A 24,713-nucleotide genomic window follows, 5' to 3' on the forward strand; every position below is an offset into this window, starting at 1 on the left:
ACCTCCAGTCGCGGTATCCCCACCCCACCCCACCCCCACTCCCTGTGCCTGCACCGCCGTCCCGCTCAATGCCTGGCTTAGCGGGTGTCTCTCTCCCTCATCGTCTCGCTATCTCCCTCTACTCTCCATCTCTCAACCGCGCTGTCTCTGTCTGTCCCAGTCCTCTCTCAGAGTGTCCCCCTGCGCCTCCGTCTCGCTCTGCCTGATTCTCGCACCGAACTTGGTGCGTCTGCCTCACCTGTTCTCTGTCCACCTGCCTGTCCCTGACATCTGCCGGTCTCTCTTACTGCCCCTCAACCCCCCAGGCTCCGACCCAACTCAACTAGTCTATACCTCTTCCGCAGTTCAACAACAGCCTTCAACTCCCGCTTCTTCAGTTCCCCAGGCGCCAGGGGAACCCACCAGGTCTGAGACCAGGCGCGAGTCCCTCCCACCCTCCTAGACCCCAAATTCGTCCCGTCCTGCCCAGAGGGGTCCACTCACCCGAAGGCGGGGACGCCACACTCTGGAGTATAACTCACCTCTGTCAGGTTTGAAATCGGAGAGGAACTGTCTGGCCACGAGTTCGTGGTAAGCAGTCTCTTGCAGCTTTAGACGCTCCAGCTCGGAGAGGCTGTGTATGGATACCATCTTCGTCCTGCGATCAGGGTTGTGTCCTGGGGCTCCTCCCAGGACGCTCACTAAAAAAATAAAGGCAGACAACAACAGCAAAGGGGGCATGATTCTGGGGCACAGTGCCCTTGCTCCCTTCAGAAAAGGAATGCAGCCACCCATTCTGGAATCGGATGATTATCAAGACTGCATCATCCAATTGTCACTGGACCTGGTGGAGGGAACTATGGGGGGGCAGAGGGGGAGGGAAAACTGGGAGGCGGCTTCACCCTCAAGCACAGCAGCCTCTGGTTGCTTATTTAAAAAAAAAAAAAAGTTAAAAAAAACCAGCCCTGAACAGACAGTCCAGAAAAGAGAAAACCTAATTAGCAAAAAAAAAAAAAGGTAGAAAAAAAGAAAAACAATTTTTTTAAAAAAGCTCTTTGGACAATAATAAGATAGTATTTTCCCTTAATTAATTACAGCATTGTTAGAGTTTATTTTTATTTTGTTCATGATGATACTCAATGCTGTCCAGGTTGGGTAAAAAGGAGACTCTCATCTAGGTTAAGAGCATTGTAAATGTATACAACTCTTCAAGAAAACAAACTGAACACATGGACCTGGTACCAAAAATTGTCCCCAGGCCCTTTAACCCAATAATTCCCCTTCTAGGAATCTGTCCTAATGAAATCTTCTCACAGTCAGAAAAAATCATATAAACATGAATCATAACAGTAAAAAAAAAAAAACAAAAGAAAGAAAGAAAGAAAAACTAGTCCAGCAATAATACTAGTTATATAAATTAGGTAATGATCACAGTATAGAAAAGTATGCAATTATAAAAGTGATGTTTACAAAGAGCTTTTGAATAACAAATACAGAATTGTATTAATTATGATTACAACTCTATGAAGAAAAACATGCATACAATTAAAAAACTGAAGGAAATGTACCCAAATGTTAACAATATCTGTATTAAGGGGTGACATTTTGTTTGCCTTTTGCTCTTTCTAGACTTTCCAAAAATTATCCAACTTAAATATATTACTTTTTCATTTAAAAAAACAGTTTTTACCAAAAACAAACAAACATAACTTTTAGACTATTTCTAATGAGACTCCTTTAACAAATTTGGTGATAACAGTGGAGGTCGACTAGTGCAATGGTAAACTTGTTCTATATGTGCCTTCTCCAATGGTGCCCACTATCTCATACTGATTCCAGACTGCACAGTATCCCCCCCCAACCAAGATTCCCCTGCATAGTATACAGCATCCTTTCCTGCACATTCTCTATTACTCATTTGTTCTTTCATTCATTCATTAAAAGGAAAAAACTATTAATCACCCACTTTGTATCAGGAGCTAAAGATTCAAAAGATGAACAAGTAATAGTACTCCTATTATAAAAGTTCAGCACTACAATGACAAGTTAGCAACAATTTACAAAACCTTGTGAGAAGTCAGACTTCCAAGATATAAACAAAGTACTGTGAGAGTAGAAAGGAGAAAACATCTAAGTCTGCCTATAGATGGGGGGGAGCGGTCCAGAGAGAGAAAAAACAGCATGTGCAAAAAGGCAGAGATGGGAGAGAGGTTATCATATTCTCGAAGCTGTATAAAGGGACTGGAAAGAGATAAATCTGGATAGGCAGGAATGAGATCATGGATGGCCCTGTAAGCCATGTTAAGGAATTGGACTTTCTCCTGAAAGCAAGAGGGAACTACTGCAGGGCATTAAGCAAGGAGTGACAGTCAGAGTTGCACCTTGGAAAAATTACAGAGAACTATGAAAAACCCTGGTTTGGGAGAGAGCCTGACGTAGGTAGATCAGCCAAGAGGCAAGGGATGCCGACACAAGGGATGGATTTTATGGATGGAATTGACAAGACTTAGGGAAAATTTTAAATTGTAAGAGATGGGAAAGAATTTAGGATGGCTCCCAAGTGTTTGGTTTGGGTAAATGTGTGTATGCTGGTTCCTGATAGAGAAGAAAATTCGGGACATAGGGAGCTAAATTTTTTGACAAGAAGGGAAGCAGTTACATGTCACTTTTCTGACCTTCCCTTTCTTATAGAGTTTTACAATAATATTCTATATATTATTTGGGGGAGAGCTTAAGTCTTAAAGATCAGGAAATGTGACTTTGGCAGAGAAAAGCTAGGTAAGGGCTCACAGTGCAATAATCTAAATAAATGAGCTATATTCTCTGTCCGAAAAAGAAAAACACACACACATACATTGAAATCTTTTCAAAATTATCCTTTTCCCACTTTCCTTAATGACCAAAGTCTCAAATGTCAGAAATAGGTGCAGTATGAGAAAAGATGAGGGGTCTTCCTATGACTTTTGAACTAAGCCAACAGAAAAATCCTTAACATGGATTTTAAAGCTCCTTCAACCGCAAAATACCATCCCCTATACCCAAAGTAAGCACCCAAGCCCAACCACCAACTGCAATCACAAATTGACCATTTAACCAAAGGCACACGCATCTAGCCACAATTGCATACCAAGCCCCTAGCAATTCCCCTTTGGAGATAGCAGGTCCACAGCCTATTAGTCGATGGTCTCATCCTAACACACACAGCCTAGCTCCGGTTTAATTTTTCTAACATAACCCCCCTCTCCCTTTGCCCCAATCCAGACATTTTTTGTACCTGTCTTGGAGTTTCAGCTATTTCTTCTTATCGAGGCTTACCAGATCTGGTCGTCCACAGAGCAGAGCTGATTCTTTCACCCTCAAACAGGATGAAAATCAATCCCTTTTCTCCCCTCAAAATAAGGTAAGAACAAACAGTAAAACCTCAAATCAACAACAGCCCAAAAAGGAGAGAGAGAGACAGAGAGAGAGAGAAAAGCCTTTGAGAGATGAGTCAGCCTAGATGCTTACAATTCCGAAAGAAATCAAAGGCCTTAGAATAAACCGTTTGTCATTGCCTGCCTCCCAGCTCCAAAGTACAGGGCTAAACTTAAGAGCAGTTATATGCTGCAGTTCTACAAGTAAAATTGACACTGTCTTACTTGCCTTCAACCTTCTCCTCCAGGCACCAGTTGGATACAAATCAGAAGCAGGGCTAGGAAGTCTAGTGTGCCCACACAAGAAGTCAATGGGGGGGATGGGGAGGGGAAATGAGTAGGCAGGCTACAGCATTATGAGAGAAGCACATAACAGGTTCTTGAGATTTGAATACTCATTCCCGGGCTGATTTTTCAAGCTAAACCCAAAAGGAAGTTCCTGCCAGGAATGAGATGCCAAGGGACCTTTCTTGCTCTAAAGTGTCTTCCCCTTTCCCTTTCAGCATGCCATGACACTAGCCTGAAGATACTCAAAAGGAAAGACAAAAGCAAATCGACTCAGTTTCAGTCTAGAATTCAAAACATCTGCAAAAACACTATCTTTAGACAAATACTTGTACTGAGCACTGGAATTAGAGCCAAATAGAACTGAGTTCAAAGCCAAGATTTGTGATTTTTTAACTGTGACCTTAGGAAAGTTAGTTGAATTCTCTGAGCCTCGGTGGCCTCCTGTATAAAATGGGAAAATGACACAATATCCCTTTCAGTGGTTGTGTGAGAGTTGAATGAATAATGTATGTGTGATATTTAGCATTGGTTTTTAATCAACATGTTAATATTGAAGGTCTTTGCAGAAGGCCTGAGGTTAACCAAAAAAAAAAAAAAAAATCAGGCTTCAAAAGTAATTACATAAAATTAGAATTTGTATCAATACATTGAACAACTTACTCTGTTCAATCTCTACTAAATTGGACTTAAATTAATACATATAAAGCGATCTTAGGAGACCATTGGGAATAGATCTTTCTTCTTCACTCTTCAGTTTCATTAGGGTCAAGTATTTTAATATCATCTTATAAAATTTAGAAAAACTATCTGCATAGGTTGATATTTCAAATGTTATTATTCAGATTAATAAAATGCCTGTATGTCCCCAAATTTATTTCTCTTTCAAACCATCCAATTTTCTATTGTCACTAGCAAAAGAAGGTATAATTTCATTTGGATCAGTAAAGGGGCTAGAAAATTTGCAGATACCAAGAGGGAGAATTTGAACAAAAAGCAAACAGCCAAACCAAGTGTCCAGCAATATAAAAAGGGGAAACACACTTGGGTGGCATGAAGCCTGGGCCTCACATCTTCGCAAAATGCATGGCACAAATGAAGAAACAAATTAACGTCAGAAAGGTCACCCACTTTGACACCGTGAGGACCAAAATGCTTTCAGCTAGGCATAAATCCACAGCCTTCACAATTTGGAAGACTAATTTACTTCATTGCCCCCATCAAATTGTTAGGAATGGTGCAGTGCTCACTAGTAAACACCTATGAGAAAAGTGCAGGGAATGCACTGATGCCATAGTTTGAATCCTTATAAATTGGCACCTTATAACACCATTAGAATTTTGCTCCAAGCCTCTGAGAACTCCTTGGAGTTTAGGAAATTGGTAGTGAATGGGGCTGGGTGCCCAGAAGGTATTGCATCTATACTATTCAAATGTCTACAGGCAGTGACAATGGATAAAGATATCCCCGCTAATATATCACAGCATGGGAAAGAGATATGGGTCTCTATATGAAAACATTTGGGCACCAATTTGGTCTGCTGGCACATTAGCTCATTCGTCCCTGAGCATTAATGAGTTAGCCTTTAAGTTGTTATCCCATAACCTCCATTTCAGCAAAGACTGCAGATGCAATGAACAAAATGGCTCATTTTATCCAATGCAGTGGTGATGACCCAAGATAACTAAATCTGGGGACAATATTCATCAATATGTTGAGTCAACCCATCATGTCATAGCAGAAGCTCATAAACTGGAGGCAGTACTATTATTGTTAAAATATATTGAGAAAAGCCCTGGCTTCAAAAAAATGTTTTTGGAAGTATTTAGAACATTAGAATGGTTCAGAAATAGAAAGGACCTTAACCATCACCTAATCTCAAACCTCCATTTCATAGTTCAGAAAACACAGGCTCAGAGAGGGACAAAGAGTTTTCCCAAGACCACACAGCAATTTAACAACAGAGTTTGCAGGAGAGCTCAGTTCTCCTAAGTCTCAGGGCTCTTCCCATTGCCCCATCCACCTTTGCTCTCAGTAGTTACAAGATTCTAAATCAATAAACAATGAAATCAAAAGAATGCACACATAATCAAAGCCTGATTCCATAAGCCAGGTAGGTCATATCCAAAGGCAGGCAGCCATCACAAATTACAACATCTTTCTAAAACAAGTACACTTGTCCTCCCATAAAACATAAGATAGCCTTTTAAAGTTGTATTGACTAAAGAAACAGCTCAAGCTAAAGATGGTGAAAGGCAATTTTTATGCTATAAACATCCCAAAGGATAGTGTAAACAAGACAATGAGACATCAAATACAACAAGATATAGATATTCCAACTGTTATCTGCAGTATGTGTCAGGGTAGATAATAGAGCTGGCATCACAAGCTGTGTCACGTACATCTTTTTCCCCCTTTTGCTTGTTGCTTTTGTTAAATTCTGATGGAGAAGTTTTTTAAAAGTTCTATTGATAAAAGGTAGAAGTTTTTAATATCTAATTTGTTTTGTGCTCTTCATTTTCTCAAAACTTTTGCCTATGTCTATTATCTTCAGACCCTGGCACACAGTAGGTGTTCAGTAAGAGTTTGCTGGGTGAATCATAGTATCATAAACTCTGAGAGTCTGGGGGAGCATAAAGGTCTTGTAATTAAAACAGCTATTCGTGATTCACGAATAAATGAATCATGCCACTTTATTCTCACAACAACCCCTGGAAAGGAGGTAGGTTGAAGATTATTTTTCACACAACAACCCCTGGGAAGAAGGTAGGCTGAAGATTATTTTTCTCACAACAAACCCTGGGAAGGAGGTAGGTTGAAGATTATTTTTACCTATTTTACAGAAAACAACAAACTAGAGCTCTGGAGGGGTTGTGATTTACCTAAAGTTGCACAAAAATGCCGTGGAGGAATATGAACTGGGAACCAATTGTCCCTTCCTATCCCCAGACCAGGCCTTGCCCTTTCCACCACACCATAACAGTTCTTGGTGCTTATTACCAGCATCTGCCTCCTGGTACGGGGAAAGTCCAAATCAAGACTACCTTCTTTCCTAAGGAAGTGGTTGGATTTTTGAGATCTTATTTTTATACACTGTTCTGTGCCATTCTTTGGAAAATGAAGATAGACGGAGATACACACACACACACACACACACACACACACACACACACACACACACACATACATCTTAGCAAAAGACTATTATGAAAGGAGAAAGGCACCAAAAGCCCTATTTATCAGTCCCACTGCATCTCTCATCACCCCCAATCTGGCAGCATGGTACCCCGGAAAGCTCCTGAGATTAAACTTGGGTTCAAAACCCAGCCTCACCACACATAAGTTCACACACTTACCAACTATGTGACTTGGAACAAATTATCTCACTTGTTTAAGCCTCAGATACATGACCTTACAAAATAAGAATCATGCTGTTTATTCGATGTGGCTTGTAAAAATTAAAAGACAGAATCGAAGGAAAGAATCCTCCAACGAGTATAGTGTTGTACCAAGGCAAGGAATCGCCTCCCTAAAATGACCTGGGAGCCAAATTTAAGAGAAGGACTTAGCAAAAGTGCTACTATCTGGAATGAAGCAGATAGTGTTCCCTACTGAAAAATGCCCCTGCACCATCCTTTAAAAATGAAAATGGGTACTCACCCACTGTCAGCTTGAAGCACACTTTCAAATGGGATAAGATGAACTGAGTCTTTCACAATCAGAGATGCAAAACAACTAACTGTAGGGTACGGAAATTAGCCAAATCTATGAAATGGAGAAAAAAGCTAACTGACCCACAGAAGCTCCTACCTTTGGCTTCCTCAGCACAGTATGCAAGCTATTCATGCTAGGACGGTGGAGGGAAGAGGTGAGCTATCTGGAGTGGAAATCCCAATACCAGCCCTTGGGATCATGCAGCCTAGTTGAAGGTCACATACATGTCAAGTGTCTGAAGGCCTATCAACATATCAAGAAAAGTCCATGGCTCTAACATCACCCTTCTCTGCACTCATTTAAATATTTTTCCCTTTTTTTGTTTCCTTAAGGAATATTAACTATTTCTCTAGGCCCACCAGCACTGGGTAAACCCTTACTCAGCTGTAGGTTTTTAGTATGCACCGGGTAAATTCCGAATGACTTCTCAAATCTCCTGTCCTCCTTCCAAAGCCTCCCTCTTTAAGACACACTCCTTTTCAGAAACACACATACCCATTCCCACTCACAGACATCCATCTACACACATACCCTCACTCTCTCACATATGAATTTTCTCTATCTCTCTCACACACACACACACACACACACACACACACACACACACACACACACACAATACCCCTCTCCAATGTATTCACTACAAAAGAGGAAAATGAGACTTTGAATTAAAGGGAAGGCCATCAATATACCTCTCCAGGCTACATCTGTGACTTCTACAGAGTGGGCATAAAAAAGAAGACTGACGGGGGCACCCCCAAACCATGTAAGCAGAGGCCATGTCAAGGAAACCTTCAGAATGAAGGGGTTCTCAGAGTCTATGCTGAGAGCCTCTCCTCCGTCTTTGCTCCCCCACTCCCACCTCCTTCTATTCTCCTTTAATTTCTATCTTCTCCAACAAGCATCAAATTTCCTGCCAGTTTTCTCTTTCAAAATCCTTTCTGAGTGGCTGTCATAGGGAATTGAGGCTGTGGGAGATGTTTTTCCCTGTTATTTTCCTGATAAAAAATGATATTGTAAAACTACATGAAAATAACCACATTTTTAAAATATCAATTTCTATCTATCTGTTTATCATCTATCACTGTTCAAAATTAGTCCAGTCTCTTGGCTATGATGCAGTGAAAAAAGCCCTAGACCCTGAGTCAGGAGGCCTGCTCAGTTACAAAGCAGTTAGGTGGCCTTGGGCAAGTCCTCTCCAAGCCCGAAACACAACTGCCATAATTTATTATTATCCTGCTTATCTAGGAGCACTGTAGAGACAGCTCTCACATCTGCAGAGTCCTTGATTCTTCTATGGGACTTAACCGACTCCAGGACACAGGGCCACGCAGCTGCTCTCTTCATTTGGAGAGAGATGCCCCAGTCCCTCCTCAGGCCTTTGGGCTCTAAAGTGCAGAAGTCTGAGCCAGACACTCCCATCTCCCCCACATCCTAGCCCCCGACCTACTGCTTGCCCTTGCCCTGAGATAGGGATAGGGGGGCTGCAAACTCTGCGCCTTCTGTTTCCAGGGATTGTCTTGGGTTTCTGGCCACCTCTGCGATGGAGAGCGCAGCCTTCCGGCTGGGCTGGGTTGCCCCGCGCGCGTCCTGCCCCTAGGTACCTGGGGGAGCACAGAACCTGCAAAGTTAAACAAAGCCCCGCGGCGCGCGAAAACCACTCTCTGCTGCCTGCCCCGCCGAGAATTAGAAAAATTAAATCTTCCTTGCATGCTCTGCCTTTTAGCCATTGAACGCAGAAGCCTGGGCAACTTGTTCAGCACTCTCAGGCCTCCTCTCCCTCCCTCACTTCGAGCCCTCCACCTGGAGTGCCCGCACCTCCCTCTCTCACCCCGGAGAGGGCCTCGCTCAGGCCCCTCGCGCCCTGCCCCTGCTCTACCTCTTGGCGACCTTCCTGTTCCGACCTGGGAATAAGAGGCTGTAGTCAGTCCGGTGGCCGCGGCTAGTCCTGAGACAGCTGCAGACACTGCCAACGCTCGGTTCTGCCACTCAGATTCCTCCACTCTCTGGAAAGCTTTCCCGATGGGGAGGGGGCTGATTCATAGCAATTTTCTACACAGCAGCCAGCTCGGTGCCTTACGCATACCTGTTTGCTGAATTCCCTGGGCTACTCCCACTGTTTCTCACCGTCCCCCACAGTCATTCCTCCCCTATTCAAAGCTGATCTTTCCTTCAAGATTCAGCCCAGAGTCCCTTCCCGCTGAGTGCACCAAATCCCCCCCGCCCCCCCATGCCACACTATCTCACAGAACCAGAGAAAGACAAGCAAAAGTGGGGGTTCAGATGGTTAACAAACTTCCCCAAGGATACAGCTAATTAGGGACAGAGCCAAGACGAAGGCCCAGAACTCCTGGATCCCAGTTCAGCATACTTTTTTTGCTACGCCACATTGCTTCCCTTCTGCCCTCACCTGTGGAGCATTAAAGGGCAGGGAACATACTTTGTCGGCTTTTTGCACACAAGGATTCCACAAGGAATTGCCCTTTTCCCTCTTTGCCTCGCTTTTTCTGCTCCTTGTTTCCCATGCTTGTCCAGGGCTTCTGCTCTTCCAAACTCAGAGACAAAAGAAGTCATTCTGCTCAAAGTTTAATGAGCAGCAAGAGTAAACAGAAACTGACTTCACAAAGTCCTCCACCCACCTGGAAGGCAATGGTCTCCCCCCTCCCCACATCTGTCCCCCTAACACTACTATATTCTTCATTTTTCACATTGTCTTCTTTGCATATCTAGGCACCTGGGCAAGTCAGGCTGTCCACACCTGTTCAAATCATCTTATCTTTTTAATACCGCTTTCAAAAATTCCCTCTTCTAATCTTCAGTCCACCAAACATATATACAAATCGCCATTCAGCCAAGCAAAAATGTATTGTTTACAAAAGCTAAATGTTCTTACCTGATGCAACAAGGGCACTTGGGGTTAGAAGCACAAGATCTTAAGTAGAAAATTTTTCTAATGCACAATTACACTCCATCCCTCTCTGAATTATCTCCTTTCTTAGCCCAAGTATATGGACAAAGGAGAGTGTTGTCAACAAAGAGGGACAGAAATGCATGAGAAAGAGACGAGTCAAAAATATAAAGACTATGGCCCAGCAAGAGGAAAGAAAGGGGAAGCAAAGCCTAAGCAAAGGAGAAAAGGAAGAAAGGAGAGGGGAAATGATAGAGTGCAGGAGCTGGCTCCAAGCACAGCTACTGTGGAAGCCAGGGAAGATATGGACTCATTCCCTAAAGGCTTAGACATATGACTTTTAGGGGCCCGAATTGGAAATGGGGTCCAGAAGCCCAGTGGCAAGTTTATCTTATCCCTAGTAAAGAGAGAGGATTTCTGGTTCTAGCAGCAGCATGGGTGGTATGCATTTCGACCTAAGTGCCACCTCACCACCATCACTATCACCAGGAATGCCCTTGCCCCCTTCCCCCCTGTTCCTTTCAAGAATTAGAGAAATCTTATCCAACACAGAAGTATAATTTGAATGCTCAGGACATTTTATCCTTCCATTAAAGGAGAGGATCTCTCCCTCTCCTCCTATTGGAAATGGGCTGGGTGTTGTTGCTTTATACATTCTAGAACACCAGAGCAGGAGAGGGAGGAAAGGGAGGGAACAGCAGTTTGAGGTTGGCCCAATTTTTCCCTGGTATTCTCTCTCTCTCTCTCTCTCTCTCTCTCTCTCTCTCTCTCTGTGTGTGTGTGTCTCTGTCTCTGCTTCACTCTCTTTCTCTGTGTCTGTCTCTGCCTATCTCTCTGTCTCTTAACTTAACACTAAGTGATTAAGTGACAGAGTAGGCAGGTCAAAGAAAAAGGAGAGAGGAGAACTGCTAACTTGGCTACTAAATTATTATTATTATTATTATTGTCACATTTTAGAGTCTGATCTCTATCTCCCACTCCCTCTCCTTCTCCATCCTCTCTCTCTCTCTCTCTCTCTCTCTCTCTCTCTCTCTCTCTCTCTCTCTCAGTCTTTCTACAGTCCCTCTTTCTTTTCCTTCTGGCTCTGGGAGCTCTGCTCCCTTTCTTCACTGTAGCATCTGGCAGCCAATGCCCACCCCCTCCATGAAAAAAGACTGATATTGGGATGCATCTTTTTGGTGGTGTTTTCTTTTTAGTGTGGGATTTTAGACTGATATGCCAGGAAAAGACTTGAGTTGAAGAGAGAAAAGTGTCACAGAGGGTGAAAGGCAAATCCACCTAGGTAGCCAACAACATTGATTGGTGTTGGGGGCAACTAAGGGACATGATTTAAACCTTGGTGCATAGGAATCCAATTTTTGCAGAAAACTGGCAAGTTCCTGACTTAGATTGCAATGATTGCCTTGGTAACATAAATACACAAAGACCACATGATGTATAGAGAGAAGGTTGATAGCAATATTACCCAGCCTCAGTCTTCTCAACTACAAAATAGGGAATAAATGCTTACCCCATAGCACTGAAGATAAGAGCGTATGAAATAATATAGGTAAAGTACTTAGCACTTACCTTGCTACTGAAGCCCAGAGAGGGAAAAGAGCTTGCCCAACATCACACAGTAAGTAGCAAAGTCAGGACTGGAGCCCAGGTCTCCCAAACACCCCCACTCCCCAGAAGGGATGCTTTCTACTCCACTTCCTTCTCTAAGAAGGCTGCCAGTGCTATCTTTGGGCACTTGGTGGGGGTGGAAGTGGGGAGGTGGGTTAGGAGTGGGCTTTGTGCATATGAATACAGACACTCTTTCACTTAGTCCCAGCCTCAATGGCTCAGCCTCCTGCTTCATCCCCCCCCCCATCATCACTCAGGTAATCTACCCATGCCATCTTGGACTGATTCATTGCCACTTCAGCACCACTTCTGCTGCCCAGTTTGGAGGTGGTGACTCACCCTCTAGCTGGCCAGGGCCTCTGCCCTCCAGGAAAACAACTTTCTTCTTAATTGACTGCAGAAGCCTCAGCTGCAGTGAAACAATGCCCTTCCAGGCAGGCTTAGAGATAGCAGGCTTTGAGGAGGAGTGGAATAACCCTTTATCCAAAGCCACTGCCCTCCGTCCCTGTAGGGCCTGGGGGAGGAGCACTATGGGAGTCCTCTCTCTAGGTTCCTTATGATAACTTCTCATGTACCCACAAATCTCAGTGATTCCAAGAAATTTCACTCACGATATGTGTAGAGACTGCTCTCAGTGTCTGGCACTGTGCTAGGTGCTGACAAGACATAAGTAACAGGAGACACCCATGGTACCCAGTGGGTGCCCACTGCAAGTTTAAAAATATTAACTGGGCATCTTGGTAAGAATGCAAGGGGGCTGAATGAGGGAGTCCCTGTGAGGAAGAGGGGTGATGGGCAGAAGGGCCTCACCAACAATCCCAAGGACTGGATTTGTAACCTGGACTTTCTTGTGGCCAGTGAGTGGCATCACTAAATCATTAGTACAGGCACTTCCCTTAAACACAGCACATTGCAAATTAATTGAACCCTTGCCCATCTGCTGTCTTTGTGGCCTTACTTGGGGACATCAGCTGATGGCCATGTCCCCCTCCCAGCCTTTGAGCTTCTTTGTTTTAAATTCTTATGTCTTTTTGATGAGAGTAGGGGAGATGGAGAAAGAATGGTCATCTTCTGTATGGTAAATGAAAACAAGTCCTTTACATGTGTTACCTCCTCTAAACCTCTTAACTATCCTGCAACCTAAGCCAGCGACTTGCCGAGGTAGTCAGCTAGAAGTGGCAGAGCTGAAATTCAAACTTGTAAGAGCTCTGAAGCCCGCGTACTTTGCGGGGCACTTTAAATATTTCCATCTTCCACCACAACCCTCCCGCCTCCCCCATCCCCCAACGTTCATCTCCGCAAAAAGGAGGGAAACGGAAGACGGGAGCCAGACGATCATCTGGCCCGGAGACCACTCTGGAGTGACCCCGGTAGCCCGCTTATGGTGGGTGGAGACCTCCGAGTTTTCTGCGGGGACTGTGCCGCCAGAAATGCAAAGCACCTTCAACGACTCTACCGCCCCCTGCCGCCCGTGCCTCCCAGTCAGAGGCTACTGTTCTCAGGAGGGTTTTTGTGCTAAGAAAAAAAGCTCACCGACTGCCCAGGAACGGTCGCAGACAGGTGCTAGGCTGCAGATAGCCTTGCCAAATTTGGTGACATAAACGGGAGGGAGAAACATGTATGGCGCCCTACTATGTGTCCTGCGTGGGGTCAGTGATTTCTAATAGCCGATGGCTTTTATGTAGAAAAACGTTCCTTTGCAAAATAGTGAACTCTCCGTTAAGAAAAGTCTTCAAGCTAGATTAGAACAGGTTTCGCAAAAAAGCTTGTCTACCGATCTCAACTCCTTACTTCTTGAAACCCATAAAGCTCTCCCCACTTTGCAGCCACCCGCTTTCTCTGGTGGGGGAGGGAGAAGCACACGGGGGCGGGGGGAGGAGGAGTGAGGGGCAGAGGTCAAGGCGGTGAAGGGGCCAGGGGGCGGGTGCGGGAAGGAGGAGCCTCTGGCGTGGCCGACCGTGTGCTGAGTCAGGGTCCCCGCGGAGCCCTGGTGCCCGCCCGCTGATTCCCAGGACCTTCCCGTTTTGCTGGGTTCCGCCTGGATTCTACCTAAACCCAACTCACTCACTCCCTTTTCTTGGGAGTGGGGAACAGGGGGGCAACACCCCTAGTCAAAGGGAAAAGAGCACCATCTGTGCCCGCTCCGCCTCATCCGTCCATCCCCACCTCCTTTTTTCCCCTCCTCTCCTCCTCGCCCCTTCTCTTCCGCCCAGAGGGAAGGCGGGGGCGGGCTGTGTGTGTATGTATGTATGCATGTACGCGTGTGTGCGCGCGCGCGGGTGCGGCACGCCTGTGTGTGCGTGTTCCGTGTGTTGCCGGGTGTGTGTGTGGAGGAGTGCGGGGCATGTTTTAGCCCTAGGGTTTGGTGGGGTGTGTATTTTGTTTGCGCTTTGACATGGAGCATGTGTTTGTGTGTGCTTGCTTGTAGGTTGTATGTTTCCGCCGGATTATAGTGTGACTGTGTGGGTGCGGTCTGGATGTGAGTGTGTGTAATGGTTCAGCCAGGGTTTGTGGTCGTGATGTGGTGAGTGCATATACGTGTGCAGTGTGTCAACGTGTGTGTATTTGTTGAAGCTTGTGTGCATATGTGTGTCTGCTGTGTTTATCCTTACGTGCGGTGTGTCAATGTGGGTTTACAGATGGTGTTTGTTAAGGTGTGTAGAGTGTGAATGTGTGAGTGAACAAGCTGTTGCTATAAGTATACTTGAGGTGTGTGTGTTCAAAGGCTTATGCGTGTGAGGGTGCAGTGTGTGCCTTTTGGTGTGATGTGCTCATGTGTGTGGTGTGGATGAATGTGGCCAGTGTATGTGCTCGGATGAAGGGTTAGAGACCGTGTGTCTTGAAGGGGGATCGCTGTGTGAGTGTATGGGTGCGGTGTGAGAGAACCGGGTTGTCTAAAAGAACCCAAGTGAATGCGTGTGTGGTTGGGGGATGGGGGAGGAGGGGCATTGGGCTGGGGACTGGGACAAGGAAGGAAGTCGGGGCGGCGACTCAGCAGGGGTGCCAGCTGGCCTGATCTTCCCGGTGGGGGTCCGTCTGCCCGCCTACTTCTCTGCCCGTAAGGCCCGCTTGGGCAGGGTGTGAACTTACCTGGAGGCTTAGAGGAAAGAAGAGGAGGGCGCCGCACCTTATTGGCCAGGTAGGGCGCCTAGGGCGCGGTGCAGGGGCTGGTGGGAGTAAGCTGGAAAGATTGGTGGTCACTGACCTAACACAGGGACCGCCCCCTCCCCAGGAGATCCTGGTTGGTGCCCAACTATTTGCTCAGGGCCTGGCTGTTTCACACCTTTTTGGCTTTATGAGGACAGATTCAGTTGCCTGGAAGCCCTTTCCTCTTGGGCCTTGTGACAAACCCCTACTTATTTTTCAAAAACTTAATTCAAAAATCACAAAACTTTCTCTAATTTTCTGTACCTTTCCTTCTCAATTGATGGCTCCCTCCTCTGATCCACCACAATTACACTCTTCATACTTCTCGTGATATGATCATACATAACTACAATCATTTTCCTCTCCTTTTAACATTCTGAGCTGCTGTCAAAAATGCCTGGTATATGGTAAGAATAATAATTGTAATCTTCATAATAACATTTCCATTTATTAAGTACTTACTATATACTAGGCACTGTGTTAAGTGCTCTTACATGCATTATCTCCTTGCATCTTCACAATGATCTTGGGAGGTAGATAGAGCTATGAGTATCACTATTTTACACTTCACACATCAGACTCAGAGTAGTTAAGTAATTTCCCCAAGGTCACACAGACCCTAGGAGACAGAGCTGGTATTTTAACTTGTCTGCCATATTCCCTAAGCCTTTCTTCTATGCCAGGTTGCCACACTGAGTCCCCTGATTCCTGCCAGACATTGAAGTCTCTATCAAACAGTATCATTTCGTGACAAATCTTTCTTCTGAGTTTAGTGACAGCATCAAGAGTACTCAGCATAATTACTTTCTTTGTCTCCTAGACAGCTGATACCTTCTCTACCTAATTACTTGCTTTGTTGACACCTCAAAATCTTTAATTACTTTAGGCACATGAGCAGCACCCCACCAGCTCCCGTTCTGGGAGCTCTCCTTGGGCTGGTGCTGAAAGCTGAAAATGAGAAAATTTTCTAGCCATAGGGTCAGAGGGATTGGGTATGAAGGAGAATGAAGGTGAGGGGTCAGGATGGAGTAGGGGAACGATATCCCAGTTCCCCTAGACCCATTTGAATAGCCTCACTATGAGAAGTTGGTATGCAGTGAATTTCAAACAGACCAGTCATCTATCCATCACATATCCAACTGCGTTGTAGAAAAACAAGCAAAGCCCGGCTCAGAAAAGATTACTGAATGGGCCCCATTTTATATTATTCATGAGAATTGGGGTGGGGGTGGCACTGTGCTTGCCTAATGGGACTCATGCTGCTGTAATGCCTTCCAAGCAGCCTCATCTGAGAAATCCAAATTAAAACAATACATTGCATTTGGGGGAACACATTTATGGAGGGTGTGGTGTCAGCCCAGTCACAGATAAAGAGCCTCTGGAAGCACTGGCTCCCAGCTCAGCCCCCAGGGAGCCAGCCTAGACTGCTACAGAGAGGTCAGGGGGTGGGTAGAGAGGGACAATTCAACAGTGGTGAGTCACTTCTCCACTTTTCAGGGAGGGAAAGTGAGAAGCACGATTTAAATTGCCACTGTTATTATTGTGCCCTTTCAACTGGCACAAATGAGCCTGGTGCGTGGATGAAAAGCAGTTGGAACATCCATAAAGCTTCCCCCCAGCTGGGCCTGGGTCAGCAGCTCATCCTGGGTGGGCAAAAAAAATTGCCTAAAGCATTATGTAGCCAGAAAGTCTCCTTCTGGGGAGAAAAAAGGACTGGCTAGAGAGGCCAGTCTAAGTCATGCAGGGCACAAACCACCTGAAGCCCCTTGGTTCCATCGCACTTAGTTCTGTACAAGGAGTTCATGCAAACTGATATCTCCCAGTATCTGATCTTGGTCACTCAGCTTTTGTGCTGCTGTGGGGCCAGTCTGATACCTCCCCACTCTCCTCCGAACATACCAGTTTCACTTCCACTTCCTCACAGCCACTCATGTGAGGTCTCTCCCTCTTCCTGGAAAGTTCTCTCCCTGCCTCTCATCCCCAGCAAACACACACATATACTCACATCACTAGACTACCTGTCTAAATCCTGTTGTATAAGTTCCACTTGGATTCATGAAGACTGTCTGATTCACTCCAGCTCAGTGCTCCTGCCTGTGAAATGGAGAACAAGCTTCAACTTTAAATAAGCCAAAAACTCCAGGTCATGGCTCCATAGACACAGTCCTGGGAAGCTATCCTTACTCTACTGCCCCCCGCCCCGTCCATATATAAATGGTAGGATAGGAGGGGCTATCTGAACCCCTGTCAATGCTACTAACACCATGGGATGGACACACACATGTGTGCATGCATGCACATAAACACACACACACACACACACACACACACACACACACACACACACACACTTTCCTTGGACCCTAAAATCTCTGCCGTAAGTCTCTCTCTTTGACGTTCAGGAAATGTGTCCCCATAACTTGAAGATTATATGGGGAATTGTAAAGATGGGAAATGCTTGATAACTTCCATGACTGTCCAATTCAAACAGAAATTTTCTTTCTTTCTCCCTAAAAATTAAAATTTGTAGGGACAGGGCTTCAAAGATCTTGGTTTTCCCAGGAGAGTAAAACCATTGAAGATCAGGGCTTTCGTTTTTCCATGAAGGTGGGCTTTGGAGTGAGACAGCTTGGAGTTGGTATCCCAGCTCAGTCACTTACTTGCTGTATGATATTGGAAAGGTTACTTCACTTCTCTGAGTCTCAGTTTCCTCAACTGTAAAATGGTGACGATAACATCTGCTTTATAATTAATTGCTTAGATGATTGAAGGAGGTTAGCTGTGGAAAATGCCAGTTAAGTGCCTAACACATATGGTAAATGTTTAAGAAAAGGTTAGTTAATCCCTTCCGCTATTTTTTTTTCTTCCTTCGTATATAGCCCAGAGTGTCTCCACTAGGGTTTTCAGGGAGTGGAGCTGACTGACGAAGCTGCCAATTTTTCTCATTACTGGTTTGTCTGACACTTTTGAAATAGTCCCTCTTCTTTTAGGATGATGTTTTGATCAGCCTAATGCAGCCCCGGAAGAATTGGACCTTAAGTCCAATTCTCACTCTGCAGTTTCTCCTCACAGTGTTAATGAGACCAAGGTTTCAGATGTAATACTCCACACAGGAAAGTTTCAAACTTTCTGCTCAGTCCAGACTTCCCTCCACTCCAACTGCAGACCCAGCCCCAACCCTGTCTCCTGAATATGTGCCATTATGCTCAAGAAAATGAGAGTATGACTATTTTCTGTGTAAAATTGTCCTATAACACCTGTTTTCCCCCTCACTTCCACTAGAGAAATTAAGACTAGCTCCTAAGGCCACCCCATTTCTAGCAGCCACCTAGGGTGAGGGGTAGATGGGATGATGGGGAGAGAGATGATGATTCTCTAAGATATACTATGCATCACCTAAAATACACCTCTGATTAGTTCTTATTTATTTATCCCAATTAAAAGAAAATAAAATCTAGCCTTTGCCAAAGCTAGTAAACTGGAAGAATACCCCATTCTGTGCCCCTTCCTCCCTGACGCTGTGTCTCCCTCTAGAGACAAAAGCAAGTCACTACAAATTAAAGCTGCATTTAAGGGGAGTGATGGGGGGAGATTAAGAAATTGGAGATGAGTGAGTGAACATAATCCCAGGGAGGGCTGAAGAGACTACAGATTAGAGAGGTATTGAGATTCGTGGCAGAAAAAATCTCTGAGAGGCCGGTATTCAGATGTTTCTAGTCTCTGGATGATGCCTTCACCTCCTGCCTCCCCTTCACCTGTCCTCCTATTTATCCTGCACGCTACCCTCACTGACCCTAAACTCCTCCCTGCAAGATAATCTATTAGTGAGTCTCTCCAAGGATTTAGGAATTTAAAAGAACTCCTCCAGTTCCTACCCCTCCCTGTCTGCTTCTGAAAAGGTCCTGGAGACTCTGCTTTGAGAAGGGAAAGGGGAGGGATAGCAATTAAGGGTCAGCCATAACAGAGAGACTAGTTAGAGCAAGGGTTCAAGATATGCCCGTGCCACTTAATAAGTTTCCTTAATAAGCAGGGTCCTACTTGCTGCTGAGTATTAGGTGCCCTTCCCGGGGAAGCTGCGTGGTTGCTCAAGAAGTGTATCTGAGACGTGACAGTAGCTGCCAAGGCTCATCAAACATGCCATCTACCTACTTCTGCTGACACATGTGAGAACAAATGATACTGCCAGAAGGAAACAGAAATCGTTTCTTAGTGACTCAGAGCCTCAGCTATGAGGACACGGGTGATGTGTGCATTGTATTTTTCAATTGAGATGTGCACCTTTTTTACAGAAAGAAATCTAAAGATCAGAATTTGAGCCCTGGGCAAGGGATCACCAGCATCATATTGACCACCTAGTAAATGCCTGCTGCATGGTAGCAGAGTGCTAGGAGCTTTGCAAAATATTTATCTCTTAAAATCTCACTTAAGCTTTGACATCAGACCAAAAGGAACTGCAATCCCTGCTCAGCCACTGACAGTGAGCAATTTACTAAACTTCTCTGAGCTTTTGTTTTTAAAATAGAGATAATAATACCTCAAAGAATTGTTATGGTTAAGTGAGATAGCTTATGTAGAGTGACTGGCATTTAAAAATAGTGAACATTTGAAGAAAGAAACCCCACATCTTTTCATATTTTTTGATACCTGAGTCATAGAAGGCATTTAATATAATGACATCTACAACAGTAATAATAACTATAGGCATAATATAGTTAATATAGGCATTGTTATATCATTTTAAGAGCGGTTAAGTCACTTGCTCATAGCAACACTGTAAGAGCAGCTTGGGATTCAAGCCAATTGTGCTTTCCCTCCCAACGTGAGTGGACATTACATGTTAATTGAGATAATGTTTGGCTAGCCTGATCTAGTCATTGAATTTAAACTAAAATTTGAAGAAAAAATCTTTAGATTAAGCTCTATATAGTGAAATTCTACATCACTGTATAGATTATTTGCATCTATGTTCTCAGTTTGCCTTTTTAAACCTTTTTTAAATTCTAATAATAATTTAAGAACAAACTTCATACAGACTTTAGAACAAAGAAAAAAGTGAACTATTGTTCCACTATCTTAATAAACTCTCTAACTTTATCTTATTGCTGTTTTTTTTCCAGTCTTTCAAAAATCCATGACACAGTTATAATCATACCATTTTCTATGTTGTTACATATTCTTCATAGATACTATTTTTATGGTTGTATACTGTCTAACAAGTGGATATGTCATAGAGTTTATTTAATCATTCCACTATTGTTGGACATTTACATTGTCTTAGTTGATAAGTGTTTTAAAAAATGATGTTGCTTTCACCATCGCCATAATCACCCTGAGAGACCTGGTGTCCTACTCTATCAATGCTCAATGCTTTTCGTCATTTGACATTTAAGCTTGATGAATGTCAGCTTTACTGCTAGAGCCTGAGATACGTTTGCAAGAGTATTATTTTCTGCCGGTTTTCAACACACAGATTCTGCATTTCATCTTCATGGTGAATAAAGTGTGGACTAACCTGGGAACCTAAGTTCTAGAGCATCACGCTTTTTTCTAGGGGGAAAATGTCTTTTGAGGTACAAATGAGTAATTCACAAAAGAACTTTGGGAAGTCCTGCCATTGGTGAATGGGGGTGTTTGTCTGACACTCTGACCAGGGAAGTGAGATGTCTCATTGGCAATCACACCCCAGCTCTGAAAAATGATCTTGCTGCAGCACAACCAGATCTGGCCTTAGCAAATTGATTCGGTCCCATCTCCAAGAAAAGATCAAATTTGTATGTAAAGTGGGCCCCAGGGTCCCTTCAGCTTTAGAGTATTGGCTGCTTTACAGAAGTCCAATTGTTTGAGGCCAAACCCAATGCCAAGAGTGAACTGGGGAGAGAATTTCAATTGGGTCAATTGTGTTGTCTCTTTCCCTGGGAAAGAAGACCTTTCTGGGCCTCCATTCCTCCCAGACTTCAATGATACTTCTCTCAAATGCCTTCATATGATCACCAATTGCCCATTGTCACCCTCAAAAAATTGCTCTGACATATCAACTATCTCTAGGACAAGAGGGGTGGGGGTGAAGGGACATTTAGAATGCCTCCCCAATTCTATCCAGTCAGCAGACAGCTACTCCCCCGCTCCACCTCTGACTCTTGAGGATTTCTGGAAGGCGTTCAAAGGGAAGCACCAAGGTCAATTTAGTCCCACAGAATATGAAAAGTTATCCACAAAGTTACCTTTCATATTGTATAGCATTTATCAGGGAGAATGCAATGAAATGGGTTCTTACCTGGTCAAAAAATTGTACTCAAAGATTAATCATGTATTTCAAGGTGCTGTTGTGTCTATCAAATGAGACCATACATGTACAGAACTAAGCCTAATGGCCCAGTATCTAGGAAATACTTCACATATATCAACGTCTATTGTATGAGTAATAGAGCTGGTTTAAGCAGTGGTATCTTGCAGAGGTATGTTGGGGGACAATTTCCACCAGATTGGAACTGTAGCAGCATATATGAGATCTTGCACTTGGGCTCAAACACCAACTAAATACAGAATGAAGACTCCAAAAAGAGCTTGGATTTACTTTTTTAAAAAAAACGAATAGCTTTAGATGAAAGTAATTTCAATATAAGGACTTTATGTGAACTGTTTAGAGTGTGCATGGGATTTGTGAGTGGTGCATGCATGTGTGATGTGATTATATTGTGTTGTGTTTGAAAGGTATGTGATGCATGTATTGTGTGTGTGCTCATAGCCTTGCACGTGGGCATGTATGGGTGCTGTAATGTGTATGTATGGGTGTGTTTATGACTATGTATGTGTACCTTGGGTGTGGCATGAGCTTCCAAACAAGGGAAAGTCAACCATCCAGGACTGTATTTATAGGGGCACAGCAGGAAATCCTCTTTTGGTCAGGTCATTGGGCATTTATAACTTGGAGCATATTCAAAGAAGAGCAGCTAGATGTGAGTAGGGTCCTTGCAACCATGTCACATGTTAAACAGATGAAGACACTGGGGAGGTTTGACTTGGATAAGAACAAAAGTGAGTGGGGGAGTGGGAGAATGGGTTGGTCTGGCACTGTTCCCTAGTAAGGAGAATCATGGAAGTCAGCCAAGGCAGAAGCTTCCAAGACATAGACTTAGGCTCAGTTTAAGGAAAAGCCTTCTAATTTTAATAGAAATTGCTGATTTTAGATAGTAGTGGGCTTCCTTGTGTAATACAGACGGACTCCCTCCTACATGGTCATTCATAAAGGAGCCTTCATACCCTCAGTCTCATTGGAGCCACACAACAATCTTCTAGTTCAGGCAGAGGTAAAATGGTTCCTTCCCATCCTTCTTTCGAAGGTAGGGTATTACAGCAGTAAGGCTTTAAAGGGTATCTTTGAAAATTCCCTTTTAAAAAATTTACCAGGATCACATATAAACTTAAAAATGCAAAAGAAAAAACTTTCTCTGTGTATGCAGCTCTCTTTCCTTCTCAGAGACCTTGTGGCTGGCCAAAGACTGTATTTGAACTGGCTAAGCATGCTGTAGTCTCTAAACAGGAGGTCAAACTCCTGGGATGGTTCTCAGCAGGGTGATGGGGCTGGCAAGAACTAAAAACAAGTCTCTGCTGAATTAAATTGCTGAGGCCCCTCCTCTGTCTGCCTCCCTTCCCCCGCCTGTGAGGGGGCAGAGGAAAGAGGAGACAACCCCAGGTTTGGTCTATGGCTGGTGACCAATGACGCACTCTCACCAATATAGATTTTGGAGGTGGAGACTATGGAAAAACAGGTGGCCGTGGGGGCAGGTGGCAGCCTGGAGGGGGTGGAGCTTATCAAGGGGGAGTGAAGGACAGTGTGGATGGGGGTCCTGGGGAATGTCAAAAAGAAAGTATCAGTCTCCTGAAGCTTTAGGAGAAAAAAATCATCAATTTTCAAATTGTACTTCGTAGAAACAGTTCCAGAAAAAGGGCGAAATTAGACCGACATACTTACACCCGTGCTGTGAACTTGCACGCGGAAGTCCTCAGTTTGACAGGGATAAGGGGAACCAAGCATTGATCCCAAGCACCCAAGGAAAGACTCCGACTAAAGACCCCAGCCCTCCGCCATTGGGCACTCTGGGGCAGTGGGCAGTTGGCAGAACCTAAGCCAACCCAGATATGCCGCAAGCTTTTTGGGTGACCTTGGGCAGGACTTTCTTATCTCTGGACTTCAGTGTCATCATCTCTCAAATGCACGGGTTGAATTCGACGACTCTAAGGGACCCATGCTGATATTCTGTTCTGAGCTCGGGACAAGAAGACAAACTTCAAAACAAACGGAATCCCCACCTCTTTCGTCAGGCTCCCTAGCTACCCTGCCAGGGACGTTCATTCTTGGGCCTTTAGGGCACTTGGGTTGCGGGACAGCGCTCCTGCGCGTCAGGCCCCAAGGCTCTGGCTGTCCCTGCGGGCGGCTGAGCCAGCGACTCCGCCCCTGCGCTCGCCCAGCGTCCCGCCGAGCCATTAGCGCGATTGCCCGCGGTTCCCGGCAAAGCTGGTGATTTATGCGGGGCCTCGACGGGGCAGTCCCTTGAGCCAGGAACAATTAGCTAAAAGCCGGCAGAAAGGGAGACAAGGGGGCGGCGAGCCAAGCCCCAGGGCGTCCAGCCGAGACTGCATTCCCCCGCCGCCCCGGCAGAGCACCCCTGCCCCCCGACTCGGTGGGCTCCACTCACCACGGCGGGGGCGGGGCTCAAAGGCCGACGCGAAAAGGCAGTCCAATATCCACGCCATGACCAGCACTGAGTGCTCAGCAGCTCGCAGCTAACCTCCGCGTCGTCCCCCGCACTGGCCGCCCTAAGTATCCCCCGGTGACCACGCCCTGAGCCGCACCCTGCACCCAACTAAGAGTGTCTTGGTCACCGGACACCTCGAACATGTCACGAAGGGGGCCGGGCCTCAGGGGAGCCCCCTCCCCCACCCCCCCCCACCGCTGGAGGAGAGGCCGCTGGTGCCGCAGCCCCTTGCCCCACGCGGTGGGAGGCTGCGATACAGCTCCTGTCCTGGGAAGCACTGACTCTGAGGGTGGGACCCTGTCCCTACCCCAGGGAGCCCAGAGTCTGGGGGGAGACGCCATCTCAGCCCTGGTGAGCCCCGAATTTGAGAGGGAGGGAAGGTCCCTGAGCCCCTGCCCCAAGCGCCCTTAATGGGGCACGTAAACATGGGACTTTCCCCAGAAGCTGGAATTTGAAGGCAAAGTGGTGCACTTGTCCCAGGGAGCCTCAGATCTGAGGGCGAGATTGTATCCCAACTCCAGAAAACTCCATGGTTTAGCGGAGACGTTATCTCAGCCCTCAAGAGGCCCAATCTAAACCGGAAGCGGTGTCTGCCCCTAGAGCCTTGAATTTGGAGAGGCCTGCCTCAGCCCTTGGGAACCTTCCCGCCCCCACCCTTAACTCCTGTCTTAGGAGAGACACCATCACCTCAGCCCCGAATAGCCCCAAGTCTGATTTTAAGTCACTGCTCCATTCAAGGGGACCAAAAATGTGAGTAGGAGAAATGATTTTTGCCCTCCAAGGAGCCCTGAATCTGAGTAATTTTACTCTCCTGTCCTGGGAATCCCGCAGGAAAGAGGGAGATGCTCTCCTGCCTGGAAACCTTTGTTTTGAGGGGGTTGATCACCAACTGAGATAAAAAAA

General features: G+C 45.3%; 1 protein-coding gene across 1 annotated transcript in view; it reads right to left on the reverse strand.

Moving 5' to 3' along the window:
* The window catches only part of ARHGAP36 (Rho GTPase activating protein 36), a 31,258-nt gene extending 7,330 nt beyond the window's left edge, over nucleotides 1–23,928 (reverse strand). The window contains exons 1-2 of the mRNA XM_008071468.2: nucleotides 23,751–23,928; nucleotides 522–680 (exon numbers count right to left, since the gene is read on the reverse strand). Of these exons, the coding sequence (XP_008069659.1) occupies nucleotides 522–680; nucleotides 23,751–23,808 (217 nt within the window). The 5' untranslated portion in view covers nucleotides 23,809–23,928. The remainder of the gene's footprint in view (nucleotides 1–521; nucleotides 681–23,750) is intronic.
* Between the last annotated feature and the right edge of the window lie 785 nt (nucleotides 23,929–24,713).

This window comes from Carlito syrichta, unplaced genomic scaffold, assembly GCF_000164805.1.
Source record: "Carlito syrichta isolate Samal-C Ts95f unplaced genomic scaffold, Tarsius_syrichta-2.0.1 Scaffold314335, whole genome shotgun sequence".
Taxonomy (NCBI): Eukaryota; Metazoa; Chordata; class Mammalia; order Primates; family Tarsiidae; genus Carlito; species Carlito syrichta.